The 22,126-nt window shown below is 40.3% G+C and overlaps 1 protein-coding gene across 1 annotated transcript in view; it reads right to left on the bottom strand.

The window, feature by feature from the left end:
- Positions 1 to 235: 235 nt before the first annotated feature.
- Positions 236 to 22,126, bottom strand: part of bbs9 (Bardet-Biedl syndrome 9) — a 302,584-nt gene continuing 280,693 nt past the window's right edge. The window contains 1 exon segment of the mRNA XM_055164219.1: positions 236 to 5,768. Coding sequence (XP_055020194.1) covers positions 5,461 to 5,768 — 308 coding nt within the window. The 3' untranslated portion in view covers positions 236 to 5,460.

The following is a 22,126-nucleotide window of genomic DNA, read 5'->3' as shown; positions in this document are numbered from 1 at the left end:
GTGACGCCTTGAAGTCCATTTAAAGGAGCTTGAGGAAGTGTCTGGGGAGAGGTGCGCCTGAGAGTATTTGCAGATGAATGGATTATAATGTTTATCTTCCTCGATCAGGATAATACATTCAGAAAAGTACATTTCTAAATGAAAAAGTAACACAAAGTCACATCAATAATAAAGACACAGAGATGATTTTCATAGACTTTTTATTACTAAACTCGTCATAAATAAACGGGGCTGCACTTTACACTGTGTTCCCCACTCGCAGCTATAAAAACAGACTTGGAACAGTCTGAATAAGTCACTAAGACAACAGTACAAAAACTTACATCGTCTACAGAGACAAACTATCACTGCTTATGCCCACAGGAAAACCCCAACATAGCAGTCATTTAAAAGTACACTGTGTAACATTTGTGGTGGAGGGTGTGCCGCCTGCTTGTTTCCATGGAGATGTTATAGCTTTGCCTGGAATGTTGCACAGTATGGCACTAAACGTATCAATCTACATGGAGACAAGCTGGTCTAAAAACATCTGTCGTTTATTAGAGATAAGTTTTAAGCTGTATTGTCAAAACTCTACCAAAAAAGTTACACAGTGCAGCTTTAATTCGCACACATTCAACATGTTCCAAAGTACAGACTACATACACACTGGCCGTATAGAGCTGTTAAAACATTGTGGTGTAGAGGGCAGGATTGTCTCTGGTGAAGCTGGCACAGTATCTATGGCTAAAACGCGTTACCCCGGCAACACAGACATAAGAGTGTGCTGTGTGTGTGTATGCGTGTGTGTGTGTGTGTGTGTGTGTGTGAAACCTCAACAAGATGACAGTGAGTTTGGAAAAAGCTTGTAACAAAACTCCTTGTACGTTTCAAGTCAAAGTGGCTTAACAATCTGGACAGGGAAACGCACACATGTTGAAAGATGGACTAGTGTCTCCAATTCCAAGATCATAATATAAATCAAAAGAGTAATTCAATATGTAAAAATATAAATTTGGGCAGTTAGTATTAGACATGGCAAGTTTGGAAGTCTCAATGGCAAATGACAAATAAAAAACTGAATGAAAAGTTTTAGGGAACTTGATTACAGATTACACGTTTTGGTAATTTAAAGACAGCAAAACAATTCATATTGTAGTAGGTTTTGTTGTTTTGCCACAAATGTATTTAAAGATGCACAAAGGTTACGTTCACACTGCAGCCTGAAGTGATCCAAATCTGATTTTTTCGCCCCTACACGACCTGTATCTGATCTTTTAATGACTGAACGACACACATCCGATTTTTTCAAATGTGGCCCAGGCCACTTGGATATGTGCTCCTAAAACCGATACATATCCGATCTTTTGACATGCGACTTCAGTCTGAACGGACAGGTCACATTCATCCCACCTACACGTCAGGCTCGGAGTCAAGTCAATGGAGGGAAAGTGAGGTTTGTGAGTTCATTAATATTTGGGGGGATCACTGTATTTAGGCCAGGTTATCAGAACCGGGCAGTTTTTGAAATGACTTGCCAAAGAAAAGTCTGAACGCAGCTACAAGTGGTCCTGGTTTCAATGTCAACAAAACATAAAGAGCCTGTGAGCCAAATACAAGGAGACTAAAGACTCAAACAAATGAAATGATCATGGACGTGTAACCTCTCCATTTTACGAAGAACTGGACCGTATTTTGGGAAACAAGCCCAGCGTTTAGGCGACTTCCATAAACACTGAGCCTGCTCGCTGCGTGTGACGTCGTTGTGTCCTCCAATGCGCATGTGGAACATTTTTGGGACGTTTAAAGTTCACACTGGAAATCACAAACAAGTCGCATTTAATTGGAAATGTGAACGACCTTGCCAAAAAATCGTATTTCACAAAAAAATCCGAACTGAGCATTAAGCCCTGCAGTCTGAACATAGCCTAAGAAACTATCCAGTTGGGGGTCTGTCATCTTCTTGTTTCCATGAATACGTCATTGCTGTGCTTGAAATGTTCCACAGTATAGCATTAAACAGCTCTACTTTACATTTAGTCAATTACAGGTGGTTTTATTGCTCCAAAACACCAGAAAACTTGGTCTGGTTTGCTCTTCATGAAGATAGAAAGGTTTAATCTCATACTGTGAAGTATTCTAGACAAAGTATCTCCATGGAGACAAGCAGGTGACAAACAAACCACCAGAAAAGTTGCAGAATGCACCTTTAAAGGCCCTGTAACCAATTATTTCAGCAAAATTTGTTTTGCCCCAAAACAGATATATTGTATAAACCAAAATAGTACGTGCTATCATCTAATTAGAAAACATTGCATTGTCCGTTAATCATAAATGCGCAGTAGGATGCTAGTTGTTATTATCTTTATTTTCCTCTTTTCTTATAACAATGGCCCAATAAACCGAGACCTGTTTTTGCCTTATACACAGAACATAAGTTGGTTTCCTGCTTTTCATTTCGGGCATCATGTAGCAAAAAATTTAAATAAATTGTGCTTCACTTTGCAGTCTGTAGCAGGTGCTCCCCACGCAAAACCAAAAACTCAATCCAATCTGACCGAAAACACACTATTTCTGCCCTGACGGGGGGAATTATCCGAATAACAACTGGCTGTTTTGGTTCGGCTGGCACTTCCCGCTCTACAACAACAACCAGACTGTACCCAGAGTCCTTCAGCCTGACCCAGGATCGGAGCCCGGGACGCGGGGAGGCCGGTGTGGGTGTCTGGCCTGAATTCACCCGGAACAATTTGGCCGAAGCGGGTTATTCTTGGAGGAGAGGAGGAGGAGAGAGGGACCTTTCTGACGTCCCGTGTCCAGGACGGTGTGGGCAGCTTGGGGCCTGGTTTGGGGTAAGAGGAGGGAGAGGATGGAGGATGGAGGGGGGAAGAGGCCAGTCAGCAGAAACTTGTGTGGGGGGAGGAGGCGGGGCATCCAGGGGCCAGAGCGTGCGGTTCCAGCCGGGACTATTACCGGAGCTTGTGTCTGGGAGGAAGTGGTTTTGCTGCTATTGATATGAGGCCTGCAGTGTGGAGCGCTACAGTACATGAGAGTCAGAGAGTGTACGGACCATAGACTGTATATAGAAATGGACACAGCTGCCGCGTTCCAAACAGGAAGTGAGCATGGATGTACTTCTGGCTCCATCGACTCTGGCTTCAATTGACTTAACATGGAAAATGTGTCGTTGCTCTCGATGTAACTGCTGCAGTGAGTCTCGTCATTTTGGTCTTGAAATGTTTGTATTAACCCGCACTACATGATCTGGGTGTTTTTATTTTGCTATTTTATTTGTAAATTCACTCCTATCCCCTATGAGCTTCATTTTGGGTGACGTCACACTCCCTTAGTCCACTTTTTTATACAGTTTCTAGTCACGATAATAAGTATTTTTGGCTACGTTCAGACTGCAGCCTGAAGTGACCCAAATCCGATTTTTACACCCCGATGCAACCTGTATCTGTCTGAACGACACAGATCTGATTTTTTTTTCAAATGCGAGCCAGGCCACTTGGATGGTGCTCCTCAAACCGATACATATCCGATCTTTTGACATGCGACTTCAGTCTGAACGGTCAGGTCGCGTTCATCCCACCTACATGTCAGGCTCGGCATCTAGTCAATGGAGGTTAGCGAGTTCATTAATATTTGGGGGGATCACTGAATTCAGGTCAGATTGGAGTGGTCTTATCGGAACTAGGCGGTTTTTGAAATGATTGCCTATGAAATGTCTGAGCGCAGCTACAGGCGGTCCTTGCTCCAATATCAACGAAAAATAAAGAGCCTGCGAGCCAAATACAAGGAGGCTGAAGACTCAAACAAATGAAGCGGCCGTGGATGTGTAACCTGTTCATTTTGCAAAGAACTGGACTGTATTTTGAGAGATGAGCCCACCGTTTAGGCGACTTCCCTAAACACTGAGCACATTTGCTGCGTGTGACATTGTTGTGTCCTCCAGTGCACATATGGGAAACTTTTGGGGGTGTTTAAAGTTCACACTGGAGATCACGTACAAATCGCATTTAATTGGAAATGTGAATGACCTCGCAAAAAAATCTGATTTCACAAAAAATCTGAATTGAGCATTATGCCCTGCAGTCTGAACATAGTCTTTGGCTTAAGGCCGTCACACGCTACAGGAGAATATGCCCGATTTAAAAGTAAAAGGGTGAGAGTAGTTCTTCACGTGTCTGTTTACAGACACTATGTCGATAGAATAATTTTAGAAGTAAACCCAATCTTGCATTTGAAGGATTTATGTCTGAGCAGCAGCGAGTTATTATTTCCGATAGAAAGCTCAGCAACAGTGGACTGATATATGAGAAAATAGTCCCTCAACATGCGACGATTCATGCTATGCAAGGTTAGGTTATTTCAAACATTATTCTATCGACACAGACATTTACATTGACAGTCCGGTGTAATAATAGATTTGCTTCAGGTGTTTTGTGGAGTGGGTAAAACTGTTTTTAGTGGCAGGATAACTATGGCCATTGACATGCACTAGCCTAGCACAAGTAACGTCTTCAAATACAAGGACTGGATGGAATATTTTAAAAAGTGTCTCCTCACATCTCCATCACTCTGGCTAACTAGGAAATGAGGTCCTATGTCCAAACTCCCAGACTGTTCCTTTCTGTGAAATGTTATAAGGAAATTAATAACATCTTCTGTAGCATCTTTAACTCTTTCCCCCCTGGACGCCTACTAGGAACAACCCATACATATGTTACTAGGATTACCCATAGAGCATAATTGCATAAAAGAAAACAGACTTCCACGAGTGATTTCAGAGCAATTTTGGTTCATAATCGAGTATAAAGCCTGGATAGTTTGTTCAGATATCGCAGGACTCCATACAGACGCATCAGCGGCATTCTCATCTTCATAAGATTCACTCTCTCTAAGTCCGTCGCTATCGCTGTTTTCCACTTTATAATCACCCTCATCATCACTTTGAAATCTATAAAAGTCACTTTCTCTAAACTTATCCATAAAATACGTCCGCTCCTCATTATTTCTAAAACTGTGCGCCGCAGCGCGATCTTTCCATTGCACGTGTTTCGTGTTGTGTTTTTTCCTGAAGCTACAATCGTCACTATTTCGATTAACTTCGGAAAAAAACGGCGAAAACATATCCTTGAATCCTATTGGTCAGCCTAGTGTGGGTTGTAGTGGCCTCCACCTATCGCAGTCTCTGTTTAAATGTGAAAAACCGAGCCATTTCTAAAGGTCGTCAAATCACGTCTTTAGTGATACAGCGGAGGTGTCAAAAGTCGTCATTAAGGGTACAGGGGGGGTCGTCAAAGGTCGTCTTCATGGGGGAAAGTGTTAACCAACTCAGGTCATCTAGTATGAAGTGGCTACCTTCAAGTACTGGTATTTTTTTACTGTAAACTCTTTCCAGTCTAATCTAAACAGTGGAATGAATCTGTGTATTTGTATGAGTGTGTATGCAGACAGCTTATTGCACACTTCCTATCATACACCCTCTGCTTCTGCTTTCTTCTCCTTGACTTTGGATGAGGAGGACTTTTTGGACACCTTCTTATCTCCTGCCTCTTTGCTCGTCTCTTTGCTCGCCTCCTTGCTCGCCTCCTTTGCTTCCTTCTCCCTGTCCTTCTCTTTCTTCTCCTTGGTCGACGACAGTTCCTTTTTTTTGGCCTCCTTCTTGGCCTCCTCTTTAGGTTCCTTACTGGGTTCCTTCTTCTCTTTAGCCGGCTCTTTCTTCTCCTTTTTGACCTCCTCGGCCGGGTTCGCGTCCGCCTTCTTTTCGCTGGGTTCTTTATCTGAAAGAGAGAGGGCAGATAGAGTGGAGATGAGCAGGAGAGCTTGGATGGTCTGGTTGGATGAGGTGCTATCGAGACACTTGGGATAAGGAGAAGAACAGCTAAGGGCCACTACTGTAGATGTCATGTGACCTCTGTGTACAGATATAGTAGCTGGAGACACTGTAAAAATGAGCACAAAGTAAACCCAAGACAGTACAAGAACAGTGGTGGAATGGAACAAAGTAAAACTAGTAAAGTGCTCTACTTAAGTATACATTTTTAGGTATCTATACTTTTACAGTGGGTCCTTTTTACTTTTACTTCACTACATTCGAAAGCCAGTATCTGTACTTTCTACTCCACTTCCTTTTAGGACAAGAGTGAAAAGTAAAAGTATTTTTAATTATAGTTTGAGACTTTCTGTAAAGACTGCTGAGAGTTTATCTATAACAGGTTTATATTTTCAATCAGAAATATACAAATAAAAACTATAAATTCAATTCTACATTTGAAGCTTTATTAGATGTCAAAATCTGTGTGAAGTACTTTTAGTTTTTACTCTTTAAGTACTTTTACAACCACTTTTACTCAAATAGATTTTTTTCATGTTATACTTTTACTTTTACTTGAGTATTTCTTTGCTCCACTATTTATATCTTTACTAAAGTAACAAAATTGAGCACTTCTTCCACGACTGACAATGAATATCGAAATAATACTCTTGTTTAGGGTATTTCCTACAAGCTTGTATAATGCACTTGTATAATGCACTTTGATGTGGCACCTTTTAATATTTTAGCTGTTTAATATTGGTATTGTTAATCTTAATTTTAGCATGTTTATTTCACAGTCTGTAATGAGGCAATTATTTGTTTATGTGGTGTTTTTAAATGACCCGTGGTGCAGTTTGAGCTTCTGCACATGTTTTTCCAATGTGGTTTTGAACTACAAATGGCAAATAAACTAACCTAACCTATTTGACTAGATTAGATATTTGGATACATGTTAAAGGAACGGTAAGATTTGGATTTTTAATTCCATAAACATGACCTACCTGTGTCCCCAGATATGAGGCAAACAGGTTCAGATCCAACATAGTGTAGCTTTTACTGATAACAGTTCTATTGCTGATTTACTCTTAATTACAAAAACACTGGACAAGATTGTTTGTTGTTGTAATTTGATGTTGTGGTTCTCAAAATGATCCAATCAGAAAGCAGACTGAGCCTCACATGAGTCTCTCATGTGGGTTGCCAGTTTCAACGCTGAAATCCAGTTGGTTTGAACCTAAAATGTCTCTCTCTGATCTGAATAGTCACCACCTAAACTCTAACACATGCAGCCAGTCATGAGTCAGTGCTAGTGCAGCCTCTGCAGCTCAGTATCTCACATAAGACATGGCCTGTCCTTACACTGAGAATGATTAGTTTTACTTTGTAATTTTATGTATTTTAGTGCATGTGGGTGAGACACTGCATGTGACTGTCTGGGTTGTTTGGTTGTGTGAGGTTGGGCAGCGGTGGGGGTTGGTTGGGTGGAAGGAAATGTGGGATTGTTTTTAATCACTGTAAAGCACTTTGTCTTTCTGTATGAAAAGCGCTTTATGAATAAAGTTTGATTAATTGGTTGATTGAATGAGAAAAGCTTATGTCCTCTATCTGTAGGTTAAGGCATTATTAACCCAGGGACATAGTTCCATTTTAAAACCACAAGAGCACTGGGTATACACAGTTCCTTTAATTCATTTGTTTCAGTTGTTTCAATTTGCCAATGGGGCAAGAAAAGTGTCAACTAAAAATGTTTTAATAAAGTTTTGCAACCCCTTTGAATCTACACTCTCCTACTGAATAAATTGTACGAGCTGAAAAAACTTGTGTTTTATGCCATACTATGGAATATTCTAGTGCAGGGGTGTCAAACTCAAAGTCACAGAGGGCCAAAATTAAAACCTGGGAATGTCTCTATAGTTTAGCTGTAGCTGGCGGCCCAGCTATAATACATATTTGATATGATCTCGCGGGCCAAATACAATTATATCGCGGGCCAAATTTGGCTCCCGGGCCTGAGTTTGACATGTCTGTACTAGTCAAAGGAACAACAAAAAAAACAGGATGATATATTTCTATGGGGTTTTTTTTCTGTGCAATTAACACAACCATATTTTAAAAGTTCAAACTACAACCCAATAAAAACACTTTCCCAACACATATAAATTCAACTATTACAAATATTCTGCATTTAAACTTTCCTGAAGTGAGCAGAGACAGTGAGGCCTCAGAAACTCAAACTCAACTCAGCCACCCACAGAATACACACCGCAGGTAATTACAAAAGCGAATAAAGCCAAACTACTCCAGGTATGTTTTGAACAATATCTTGCACAGCCCTATTACAGGAACCCAGTTTAGCAAACAGAATAACTACATTTGAACACAACATAATTACAATTTCACGTTTGTTCTATTTTACTACAGAAAAACATCAAAATCCAATATTGTCATCCCAGTGCCATTTGACTTTACTTTAAGACTCTAAATATATCTTGGACAAGCCTAAACCAAAACATGAAAGGCAGAGAGGCAGAGTCTTCTACAATCACAACACGGTGGACAATATTTGAAGAATTCCAGCTATTTGCATTGTAGACAACAGCATTATGGTAAATTGTGTTGACGTAAAGGAGGCGTGCTTGTTTTTATAATTACGATGTTTATTCAAGCTCACAGTTGAAGGAGCAGTCATTTTCTGCGATTTGACGTGATTTGGGTAATGCCGTAAAATATGAAAAAACATTCTTCAATTTGACAAGGCAAAATATACTCCAGGTTGTATTTTTGTGTACACGTCTTTTGGAGATGTTGGAAATCACAGGCTGTAATTGAACGGTCTTTGAATGAAATTACAGGTGTTTGTTTTCACTAAATGGGGTCCTGGCAGAAATGTATGTCAGATTTAAGCACAGGCATCAAAGAGAGTGCCTACTTTGAATGAACAAAAACATATTAACTCTACTTTCTTTTTTTTTCTTTTCTTTTTTTAAATCTTTTTTAAATATATGAATTGTTTTTGTTTAATGGATTACCTCTATTTTTTCCATTATTAACTGTACTATGTATTACAACTTCAGCTACAAGTGCTCAGATCATTTGAATGGTCAACCATATAACAGGAAGCTGGAATTCATGAAAAGGGGATGAAATAAGAAAACGATTTGGAAGCAGACACTGCTCTTGTGTCTGCTATACAGGGGTGTAGTGGGTGTGGTATGTGCGGGTACGCCGTCCACCCACTTCTCCCAACGTGAGATATAAAAGAATAACATAACATAAAATAGCTACAACTTAAATGTCAAACCAGAGCAATTGGCAGTGGTAAAAACAACCTGCATAGGCTCCTGATATCTGCAGTACTGTCCTATAGTGACCTGAGACATGAGGGACCAGGACTGAACCAGGACTAAAACAGGTCTAAACCAGAACTGAACCAGGACTGAGTGTCGGGACATGTAGATTGTCAGGTGACTGCAGGAGAAAGGAAAAGCACAGAGCTCCGCGCCCCAACGGGCTAAACGCAGCCGTCGTCTGTTCGTGCTTTGCGGACACCCTGCTCCATAGGCTCAGGGTTCTCTCTCTCGCTCTCTCAAGAAAAGGATTAGTCCTGGTTTAGTCTTGGTTAAGACCTGGTTCAGTCCTTGTTCAGTTCTAGTTTAGTCCTGGTTTAGTCCTGGTTTAATCCTGGTTCAGTCCTGGTTTAAACCTGGTTCTGTCCTTGTTCAGTTCTGGCTTAGACCTGGTTTATTCCTGGTCTAGTCCTGGTTCAGTCCTGGCTTAGTCCTGATTTAGTCCTGGTTTAGTCCTGGCTTTGTCCTGGTTCAGTCCTGGTTCATGTGTTGTAGTCTATGATTTATAGGTGATTATGAACGGCATTAATGTTAACTTGATTCTACATCATTTTGAGCAAAAAAACCCATCAAATATTAATGAGATTTACTGGGCTGGCACATTTATGTTTGTATGGAAAGTGAGATTTTAAATAAACCAACAATCTCTCATGTCACGAATCATCCCCACTACACCACTTCTGCTATATAATTATAATCTATGATACCCATGGCTCGATATGATATAATTTGACCATTTTAAATCACAGTATTGATCTAAAATGACTTAATAAAATAAAACAATTCCAATGACTTCCAGGTTGAAAAATTGCAGGGCCCAACGGGATCTGACATCACCGTACACGTCATCACATCACTGCCAGACCAGGCCTTGCAGATCACAGTAGCGAGCAGCAAATTTCTATTTTTATTTGGGCGATCGGCGATTAAGAAAATAAAATTGAACAACGAAGTAAGTACAGAGAGTGTGTACCAGTGGCAGTGAAAGGTGTGCATTGGTAAAGATAACTCAAACATATTGAATCACACTAAATACACCTTCAAGAGGGTAAATGAGAAGGAAACAACTTTAACATGATTACTACTTAAGTGCTGAAAAGTTGACTTGGGATAATTGGTCTCCTTTAAAAGATCTTCTAAACATACATTTTCATTTGGCTCGATTGCGTATTACCATTTATATTTCTGTTGTTTTTATATTTTAGTGTGACGTGTGAGCTAATGTGTTCAAATAATTTCCCTTGTGGATCAATAAAGTTTAGTCTAAGTCTGCCACTATAACTGCTTCTACTTCTACTTCTATTCTTTTTCATGGCCATAGACAATACCCCGAATATTTACGTTACTGTTCGTACATAAATGAGGTCTGCATTGTGCATTGCCTTGGGTGGATCCAAGCAGTAGTGATGCCATTGTTTTTGGCAGCAAGATATAAACAGAATGTCTTGTGAATGAGGATTAATGTCACAAACAGCTCTACATTTAAGAGTGAAGTAGGCTCCTAATGATCAGGCATGACACGGGCACCTGTTACATGACAAAAGACCCCCTCCCCTCTCCCTCCTGGCCCCTCCCCCTTCATATCATCCCTGCTGTGTGATGCTTTGATAACCCACTGTCTGCCTACGCTGAGACTCTCTCCTTATCTCCCTTATGTTTGTGTGTCTGCTGTGGTGCGTTCACTGACTCCACACACTTCTGTAATCAGCAGTCTCATCGTCTACGGCTTAAAGAGATTGGGAGCAGAACAACTGTTGTCGCCCGCTGTCACATGATATGGACTGAATAAATAGTCAGAAAGTGAACTTGTTTAAATGCAATTGTCGACATGGAGATGGAGAAGTGAGAGTGACTGTAACATAAGGATCACATAAGCAGAGAGTGAACAGAGAGTGATTGTTAGATGTGTTCAGACCTTCATAAGCAAGTTCATCAAACAGAGTAAAAAATAATGTATTCACCTCTAATAGATAAATTAGCTATAACTTTGAATAGAATAAGTGTTATCTATATTGTTTAGTTTACAAACAGGGACTGCTATTATAACAGGTAAAACGGACAAGGTGAATATCAATATTTCACTATGGGTGTGCCTCAGGGCTCTGTCCTAGGGCCACTACTAATGATTATTACATTATTACAAATTACATTTAATGTATTACTATCTGATGTTCACTATAATAATGTAATGGATGCATTTGCAATTTTGTCAGGATAAGGTTGACAATACAACCTTGATTATGTCTCTTTTTTGTTCATCTATAGATAAAAATAGGTAACGCATTGCCTACCAAGAACACAAGTAGAATATATATATATATTATATATATATATATATTTGTAACCTATTTTATTTTTTACTAAATGAAATAACACTATTTCTATATGTTCCAATGTACAATTAGTCAGGCTGGCACCACCTAGTGCCACCGCTCAATTTTGTTTCTCTCCAGCAACTAGGTCAGAAATTGGAATACACTAGATGGCTTGAAAAAACCCCAGAAGTGTGAGTTCGGGCACCAGCCAATCAGCAAAGAGCCATATGTTCTGTGTTGGCAACGATTCCCGAGATTGAGTATTTAAAGCTGGAACAAAGAGAATGTTTGGTGAATTTTATCAAGGGGAAAGACGTTATTGCTCTTCTTCCTACAGGATTTGGGAAAAGCTCAATATACCAGTTAGCCCTGTTAGCAGTGCATTACATACATCACGACCAAATAGCAGCGATTGGTTAAATAAAAAAGTACCTGGCTACCGTTGAGCGAACGAATCCTAATGCTGCGAGGTCAGACGGTTTCCACAAAGTGAAACCAGCTGATGAATCAGGCTAATGTACAATAAGAGCACAGCATTTCTGATTTTTTTAACAGAATCTCAAGAAATCATTTTAGTTGATTGAAAATACATTTGGCACATCTTCTGAGCAAAAATGATATCTGTACATATCTTTTTTCATGATTTAATAAAGATAATCTTTAAACTTGTGTCCTCACTTTGATCCGTCCCTTCAAACATCAACACTTGAGTAAAAGTGCCGTGCATGTGTGTGGTCACATGTGTAGCTGCCAGGGCTACGTGTCAATGAGGTTAGCATGTGTGAGTGCTAGGCTAATCCTACAGCGACACGCTAATCCTGACGGACGCTAACTGTCTGCTCCGAGTGCCCCGCAGTGCCCCGAGACACTGGGACAGCAGCTGAGTCTACACACAACACAACACAAGGTTAGGACACGGACGCAGGAAAGTCAGGATGAAATGACAAGGCACAACGAGAAATGGTCAAATGTCTGCCAAAAAGTTGAACATCTAAAGAACAAAGTAATAGTCTATTTCCTGTTGTTGTTAGACAATAGGTTGCGACCACTTTACAACTCAAAATAACAGAATCCCTATAATTATAACTGAGCTGGAGGACAGGTCAGATTTCTGTGCTGGAATTTGCTGTTTAACTGTTGGATTAGAAATGTTTTGACTTCAATATCTCTGTAATTACTAGAGCTTTCCACAAGAAACTGTCACAAAGTTCACTGCCATCTCTCCCACCATAAAACAAAAACAAAAACAAAAGTGAAATCATTGTTTCTAGCTTCAGAAAGTAGTGCCATTATACAACTTCACAGATGTGATTGTTGCCAGTTGAAAGGACTTTGAGAGATAAAGATTACGAATGACAGATTTTTGGAGCCAGTACCAAATGAATACTGATAAAATTCAGCATTTGTGGATCATAAGTTTGGATATTTCTTTCTAATTCATCATCAAATTAAAGAACGTGAGCACAACCTATAACAGCCTGCTACCTTTACCACTCAGCCCATTTTCTATCAAGCAATTCATATTTATTTGTATTCTATAATATTGTGTGAATTTTATCTTTAGTTGTTATCTTTATTTGTGTCTTTATTAGTGGTGTGCAAAAATATCAAAATATCAATATATTGTATCATTTAATGTGATGATACAGTAGTGATATCATGGGCTGCTGTATCGATAAATCGCCAAGAGTATTTTTTGGTATATTTTACAAAATAATTTTGTTACAGTGCTACAGATATGTTGCTTGTTCAACAAAACTTGTTTGTGCAACACATTTGACATTGTCACTGTTTTGAGGATTAAAATGGGTGTGTTTCATATTCACTTTACACAAGAGGTGGTTTAACAAACACTTGTAGTATTACAGACACGATATAGCCTTTATTTTTTATTGAACCGTATCAAATCGATCTGAAATATATCGTATTGAATTGAAAGTGCACTGTATCGAGATATGTATCGTATCATGTCCAATGTATCGTATCGGCAGCTTCTTAAAGATACTCAGCCCTAATCTTTATTGTATTTTTGTGTTTGCATTTGCCATTTTTCTTTTCTTTTTTTATTCAAGCAGTAAATTGATCCAAATTTCAGTTATATACATTTGCATCGTCTTTAATCAGGTTAGCCCTTCAAAACTACTTGACTCGAGGGTTAATGGAATTTCTAATATTTACATCACTGCTCTTCAGCTACAGTCAAATGAAACTCAATTACTCTAATACACTGAACACATTAGGCAACACTGAATGGGACATGTGGCTTTCTCAAAAACATTCCCTGGAAATCAAGCTGACAGATACCAACAAACAAAGGCTTTACATACTTAAGAGTTGAACTTAGCTTGAACTCTGGTTGGTTCTAATAGAAATAACCCTTAAACCTGGGATCAAAGTTGAACCTAAAGTGTCCATTTAGATAAGCACTTTTTCGATGAGAACTCCCATCGGGGGACTGGTCACTGGTCTAGTTGGGAGCGGAGGTCTTTGAGGTCAACTATAGCTTGTTTTTGGAAGCAGAGTTTGACAAGCAAGGTGAAGTGAGGTTTGACCAGCCCACCCCGCGCCACCTATGCAAATGCACTCACAGCAGCACGGTGGCACACAGGTCAGGCTCGCACAACAAGAAGGTCACAGGTTTGATTCTTAGACCATGCACGCAAGAATGTTCTCTTAGGAGTTTGCGTGTTCTCCCTGGACCAGCCAGTTCTTTCTACATTCTGTTTGAATCTAAAAGGGACTGGGACCAGACAATAGAGCGTGAAAATTCTCAAACTTGAAACAGTCCAACACAGCTGCTAATTTGTGTCATGTGTCTCTCAAATGCAGAAGACACCTCCTCTCCAAAATTCTTGTAACATTCAGAACAAAATATATAACCTTATTTTACCAGAGAGAAAAGTTTAGCTCTTTAATTTTTTGATTCGGCGAAAATCTGCGTTGTTTCTCAGTCCTTTATAGGGCTGAGTATCAATAAGAAGTTGCTGATATGATACATACCTCAATATATAGGCCATGATACAATACATATCTTGATACAGTGCACTTTCGGTTCGATATGATATATGTCAAATCAATTCAATACAGTTCAATAAAAAATGATGGCTGTGATACTACAAGTCTTTGTTAAACTGCTTCTTATGCAAAATTCATATGAAAAACAAACATTTTAATCACCAAAACAGTGAAAATGTCAAATGTGTTGCATAAATGTTTCTTTATACTAAATCAGGGATCACCAAACTTTTTTCTCCAGGGCCCGCATTATCGTTCCTGACTATGATGGGGACCAGGGTCAGGTCAGCCATAAGACAACTATATGACCCTGATGACTCAGATTATATTCTTTGAAAACCGCCACACTTTCTTTACATATCAGACAAACTGCACGGTCCTTATACTGAACAAAAAATAATCAATCGTCCACTGTTCTTTGAAAACTTTGCACACTCAAACTTCTCACACAAGTTTTCATACTTTAAAACTCGCCATTTTGCTGTCCTTAACTGCACTACAGAACTCTGCATGAGCGTTGACTGTCACTGTTTGATCTCGAGCTTGTCAGGTGACAAAAATTTGGCGGTATATGTAAATACGTCATAGAGTAATTTAAATATAAATATAAATACTTCATATAAATATAATTTTTTTATTGAAAAAATCAACAAAATACAACAAGCAAACGTGTATAACATAGGCCATGACAACTTTTGAGGATTGCCTCATAGGGCCAGGTCAAATGGTGAGGGGCAGAGGGGCTGGGTGGCCGGTCAAAGGGGCGTGGAGGGCCAGAGTCAGCCTCAGGGCCTTAGTTTGATGACCCCTGCACTAAAAAAACTAAATTGTAGCTCTGTAACAAAATAATTAATTAAAATATACCAAAAAATACTCTTGGTGATGTATTGATATATCACATTAAATGATACGATATATTGATATTTAGTCCTTTATGTTGTTTTCCTCCCCCCCCTTTTTTACGTATAAACCGCCATGTTTGTTCTCTCTGATTGGTTAATCTGCCTGTCAGTCACAGCCTGTGAAATCTGGGAGACTTGATACGGCTCCAGATCCGCTCTTCTTTGTAAAGATTTGTCAAAGTGTGTGGTTTTGGCTGTCCAGTTAAGTGTATAGGTGAGTTTAGAGTTTGGGATTGGAATCAAGCAGGCAATAGACATTTTAAACATAATACAAAACTCCCCTACGTACCATACACACCCCACCAAAAAAATATAGAACCTATTTTTTTTATCTTATTATCAGTTGTGCTTCTCCATTAAACCCAAACTCTAACATCTGCAAGCGAATAATCCAGGAAGTTAAACCAGAGTACCACATTACATTAAAAACACACATTTAGCCCTCTGAACATTTCCATTCTCTTCTCCCATAGGTGCTGTGGTCCTTTCTGAGTTAGCTTTCCAGACCAGCGCAGGAAATAGAAGCGAGTGTGAGAGAGAGCCGGAATCTCAGGGGAGCAGTAGCACAGATTGATAAACATTGACGTTGTAAGACAAGATGGCCGCTTCCCTTGGCTACGGAAAGCCGGAGGGGTCAGGTCACATCTTGTCAGTAGACTACTTCAACAAACTAACAGAGTGGAGAGCCGTAGACTAAACAGAGGAGAGAGCAGTGATGTTAGGGCCGGTTCACATGGGAGCACGGTTACCTGGCAACGTCTCAGAGCTCACAGCCAACACGGGAACATACAATCTGATGGAGGGAACATGGAACGGAGGGACTTTACGGCTCCAAGATTATTTCAACTGACAAAGAGAAAGTATTAGCAGCTTTCTCGCATGAGTTCTTTGGTGCTCAGACCCCAAAAGAAGACATTGCGATGAAGGAAGATGAAGAGTGAGATGATAATGAAGTTTGGAGAGAAGATGAGGGAGTGAAGGTGAGAAGAGTGAGGATGAGAGATGAGGAAGAGTGAGAGTGGAAGGGAGAGGATGAGAGGATGAGGAGAGTGAACGTGATGATGATGTTGATGAGAGTTGATGAAGGATGAGAGATGAGGAGTGATGAGGGGACGAGGAGATGATGAGGAGAGTGAAGAGGAGAATGAGAGGAGATGAGAAGATGAGGAGAGTGAAGTGAGAGGATGATGAGATGAGATGATGAGATGATGAGAGATGAGAGGAGAATGAGAGATGAGAAGATGAGGAGAGATGATGAGATGAGATGATGATGAAGGTGAGGGATGAGTGAGATGAGAGGAGATGAGGAGGAAGGTGAGAGATGAGGAGAGTGAAGGAGATGATGAGAGGATGAGGAGAGTGAAGGGGACAATGAGAGAATGAGAAGATGAGGAGAGTGAAGGAGATGATGAGAGGATGAGGAGAGAGTGAAGGGATGATGAGAGGATGAGGAGAGTGAAGGGGATGAGAGGATGAGAAGATGAGGAGAGTGAAGGAGATGATGAGAGGATGAGGAGAGTGAAGGGGAGGATGAGAGGATAAATATGACATACATAAAGATAATTCCATAATTGTTACCTAGCAGCCATAATATTAAAAATGGCCACAATGTTTTTTCTTGCTTTCCTTTTCCATTTTAGAACTCAAGCGCTACTTCCTGTATTTTTGTATTTTCATTCACATTTTTTCCCACAAACTGCCACTAAACTGACATAAAACTCTGAAAGCTACTACCCCACCAAACCAAGTAATAATTAGAAAAACATGAAAACCTGACATGTATGATATATATATGTGTGCACTTTAATCTCTGGCAACACTTGTTTGTCTCATGCCACAAAGAGCAAACCACAGAAACAAAAGCTCCAGTGTGGATGAGATAGGCTGAAGAAGGGGAGCCGCTCTATCTCCGGTCCATTCAAAGAGCCCTGGTTCTGCTTGGATTCTCCTGTAAGCGAAACACCACGGCCGGGCATTCATCTGCAGACAGCCATAGTCAAAATACAGGCGGCCCCACAGAAGACCCGCATCGCCCAATCAGCATCCAGGAGTCCACAGATCTACTGAGAGGAGGGAGGGGAGAGAGAGTGCATCCAGAAACTGTGATGGCATCTACACTATGTTCAAAACAGCAGATTGGGGGACAGCGTGGGAACATGGGAGATTTGGGACAGTTATCTGTGAGAGGTATGTGCAAAACAACACAAGACATACACACAACCACCAAAATGAGGTGACACTAAATAATTTTTACATTGCAGTCATGTCATTTAAACAAAATGTATCTATTACCATGGAAAAAATGTATGGCTTTAACTTGTTGTATCTATAGATTGCAGGAATGGGTGCCCTTTAGGGACTCTCTAAGACTACGTCCACACGACAACGCTCCTGGATTTTTTTTCTTTCAGGTTGAAAAAAAATTGCGTCTACACACATGTTGGATCAATAAATATTCACGTCCAGATGACAACGGAGCACTAAGTGAATATGTAATACGTATGCCACACCTGTATGTGGCGCTGTTAACAATGATAATAATATTTAATAATGCTTATCTCATCACCGTTTTTTTTTAACTTTAGGTAATTTGGCCTGTTTTAAATGTATCCCAGAAATATATCCGTTTTGTTTTGCAAAGTTTAAGCATAAGTTTTCATTATTAGCCATAAGATTCAGGTAAGAATTTTTAGAATAACTTGGTCTGAAAATCCAACAGTTTAATTATTCATGCTTAATCTTTGTCATTGATCCGTGTGCGTAATCTGCATGGTGCGTGTTGTTAGCATTAGCGTTAGTAGCATGTTTTGGTTGCTGGGCGACGGGAGTGGCTCCGTAGGCTACACCTGTTACATTTCGGCAACAGTCTTGCGGTCTGTGGAGGCAAATTTTAGGGCTGCAGCCTTCTCTGCATTGGAGGACCCTGATGATGACGGGGTCGCGATGTCATCGTTTTCCAAAAGATGCAGTTTGCTTGTCCACACGACAGCACAACGCCGGCGTTCTCAGATTTCTCCACTGTAGAACCCATTCTCAAAAAACACTGTTTTCGCCCACCCAAATCGCTGAGTCCATGTGGACGCAAAGCCAAAACGAAAGCAAACTTCACCGTTTTGACGAAAAAAAACGTTGTCGTGTGGACAGGCCCTAAATTTGACGTTTTGCTGCTACATAGCAAAATGCAATGTATATCCATGTTCCTTGGCTATGTAACACGGGAGAGACAGCCTAACACATAGAGCTGAACGATTTGGGGAAACTATCTTATTGTGATTTCTGTCACAGGCTTTGTGATTGCGATTAATGTTTTAATAATAAGTTTCTATTCAAAGTTCACATTTTAAACAAACGTGTCCAGAAGAATTGGCAAAATGACTGAAGAATTTGAACAATATATTTCAGAACATGTTTGTACAGATATAAACTACAGTCTGGGCAGTTCTTTTATGCAGAATAAAATTGGATATTTTGTTGTTTAGGGAAGAAATTGTGGTAATTCTAAAAATTACAGCCTTTGTGATGAGTCCATTCAAATTGTGATTGAGATTAATCTTGCAGCTTTACTAACAAACTTAGATCAGACTGGAGTGCAGCAGACAAGTGTAATGTCTGGAACTCCCAACTTCAAATGGAATCAAAGCGATTGTACAAATGATTACAAACCGCCCAGTCTCCCCCAATAAACCCTACATTTACACGCATTTTAAAAATCCGACATCCTGCCGACAACGCAAAAAACACTAACGCAGATGAGAAGGGAGAGGCCCCATTTTGCACTCAAACCATTGGAAAAAGAGGCGACGGATGCACAGACGCCATGATTCATAGATTTGAAATAAAGGGACAATAAAAACCCGCGGATGAGAGCCCACTGCTCCGGCAAGGCTCTGGGTGTGGTCTCGTGGGTGGGTTCAACTCCCAGCGGTCTGCTCGGGGTATACTATTTTCTCTGCTAAAGCAACGCCCTACCAAACACACACACACACACACACACTCCTGTCTCTCCAATGCACAGGAAAATATACAGTCTCCGTTCCCAGACATTTTGAAGGAGGATATGAAGTAGGGACATAAGACTAGCGCAAGTACATAAACACGAGTAGAAGGGGACGTGAGCAGAGAAAGAGGATTCCAGCTGAGTTAGACTAAATGCAGCAGGCCACATCACACGGAGGGTTTACGAGAGTGGCACGACGAAGCGGACAGGAGCTGGGAATGTGCACGGGCAGTTTTGGAAAGAATATACAAATAAAAGAGGAAAATGGCTGAAGGAACTGGCTGTGGTTAGAATGAACGTTTAAGGACAACAGAGAGATCTTTGGAAAACTTTATAGAAGTAAATGGGTTCTTTTCAAAGCGACAAAAGAGGGCAGTAGGTCATTTGTTGAGTGAGGTTATAGTTTATGTATGGTAATGTGTATGTATGTAATGGATGCATGTAATGGATGAAGGATGAAGTTATTTTATTCTATGAATTTAACATTGTTCAACCAATAACAATGGGGCAAGCTGTCAGTGCCTCAGTGTCCCAGACACCAGAATCTTTTAAGGTTAAGGTACACTCATAGACTGTATAAAGAAGTTAGTGCGACATCACCCATTCAGTCAAATAAAGCTCAACGGGACTGGCAGTTATCGGAGCAAATTTAGAGCTGATTTCCATATTTGGAATTCTGATTGCGAGTGTCATAGCAACCAACAAGCTGAGAAGGGTGAGAGCAGGGGAATGCTTTTTCAAAGGAAAGTGAATTGTGGATAGAACCAGAAATGCACCCATGCTCAATTCTTATTTGGAACGCGGTGGCTAGCAGGTTAGTTATGTCCATTTATACATACAGTCTACATCTATACATAAAATGTCTTTCATGTCAGTAGAAACTGAGGGCCTGTTTACATGAGAACACTTGCGGATAACAACAACAAAATGTTTTATCGGAAGTGCCTTTCGTTAAAACGCAAAAATCTGAAACCACCTTCCAGAGTGGAAAAGTTGGAATACGCTCTGCTGTAGCGTTTCCGTCTACACTGCCCAAGACACAAAACTCTGGTCAGATCAGCTCACATCGCGTATGTGTTTACATCACATACATACAGTTCACAGAAACAAACATGTTGCCCTAGTCGCCTGGCATGCATATCCAATCGAATTCCACACACTTTTGAGTCACTGGATGCACGCAGATTTCCTCCCGAAAACACTTGTCTAAATGTGGAATAAAAAGTGAAGACGCGACGCCACTTTTGCTTCTTCTGTTCAGACCGTCATAATATAAATGTAGCCTGAGATGATTTCTTGTATTGCCCCCTGTCCCTTCATCTGAAATTATACCATGCAATTCAAGAGACATTCACAACTGTTTACAATATGCAACCTCTTCTTGCTTTGTTGCTTTTGCTTTATAACTTTTTTGGTGAAGAGTCCGCCACCTGCTTGTCTCAAAGCAGCGTAGTTATTGCTTTGCCTAAAACGTCCCACACTATAATGTAGCATCTATTGAATTACTGGTGTCGAAAAATTACACTGAAATACATACATTCTTATAGTGAGCAGAGTCGCTTCTCCACAGATCTGACCTAAAACTTCGCCTGTTGTTGCGTTTTCTGGTTGTCTCCTTGGAGATACACGTTAAATGTCATTTTTGTGGAATAGTCGAGTCACAATACTAAAACTGCAAACACCATTTCCATAGTAAGGAACAGATTCGATACACAGTACTGATTCTGACAATGATAATATAAACCACTTTCTTTAGACAACAGAATGTGATTTTCAACATTAAATTATAGTACTTTCTTTTGCATTACCATGTGGTCTTATATCTTTGTAATTCCTCAGGTTCCAGAGTGGTCCATGAGTGTATACAACTCTATGTGGTCTTAATTTTTGTCCTGTGAATGTGACTTTATTAGTATCGATACTTGTTAAAATGAGAATCTAGTTTTGATACTAGTTTTATTATCGATTAGCGTCTGATTTTCAATACTTCTGACAACCCTACTGTGGAACATTCCAGGCAAAGCAGTTACATAGAGAGAGATTTGAGCGGTACAAGCCTACAGTAAAAACCCTGTGTGCTATTTGGCTCCTGTTACCACACGCACAATGGGCTAAGCTAAGTCTGTCCGCTCCCCGCTGGTTGAGACTCCACTGTATTCTTATGGGCCTTTGTTGCGGTCAGCTCTAGTCCATCCCCGGGGATCTTTTTAGCACTCCTCTCACTTGGCAACGCACTCCCAACACAAACCCCAAACCATTATTTAGCCTGCTTTTCACAGAAATCCCAAGCCCGCGTACACCCACCAAATATGCCATGTATGCTTTTGTTGCTAATTTAACCTTCGTGTGTGCAGACGGCTTGGTTTTGAGACCGCGAAATGGCTCAGACCCAGCATCGCACGTACGTTTGACCGATGAAATTTGACCCCACTGGCTGCCCGTACAAGCTGAAATAATAAGAGGTGGTTGCACAAAGTGTTTGTCCTGTAACCAGAAGCGCAGGGCTCCGGGGTCTTAAAATAGCTGATGGGTGAGTTAATGCTCGTTATTTCTGATGCCATGAATAAAACTGCGAGAAAGAGGTGATTCAGGAATTATTCAGGAAATGGCCGCAGAAAAAAAACTGACTGAGCAGGGTTGCTGCTCCATAGATCTGACCTGTAACCTGGCCTGGTTTGGTCTTCATGAAGTTAGAAGGTTTAATACCAAACTGTGAAACATTCTGGACAAAGCAAAAACATCTCCAT

Source organism: Boleophthalmus pectinirostris, unplaced genomic scaffold (genome assembly GCF_026225935.1).
Source record: "Boleophthalmus pectinirostris isolate CB_2022bp ecotype Guang Dong unplaced genomic scaffold, ASM2622593v1 HiC_scaffold_6, whole genome shotgun sequence".
Lineage (NCBI taxonomy): Eukaryota > Metazoa > Chordata > Actinopteri > Gobiiformes > Gobiidae > Boleophthalmus > Boleophthalmus pectinirostris.
This window is presented reverse-complemented; position numbering and strand designations above follow the sequence as displayed.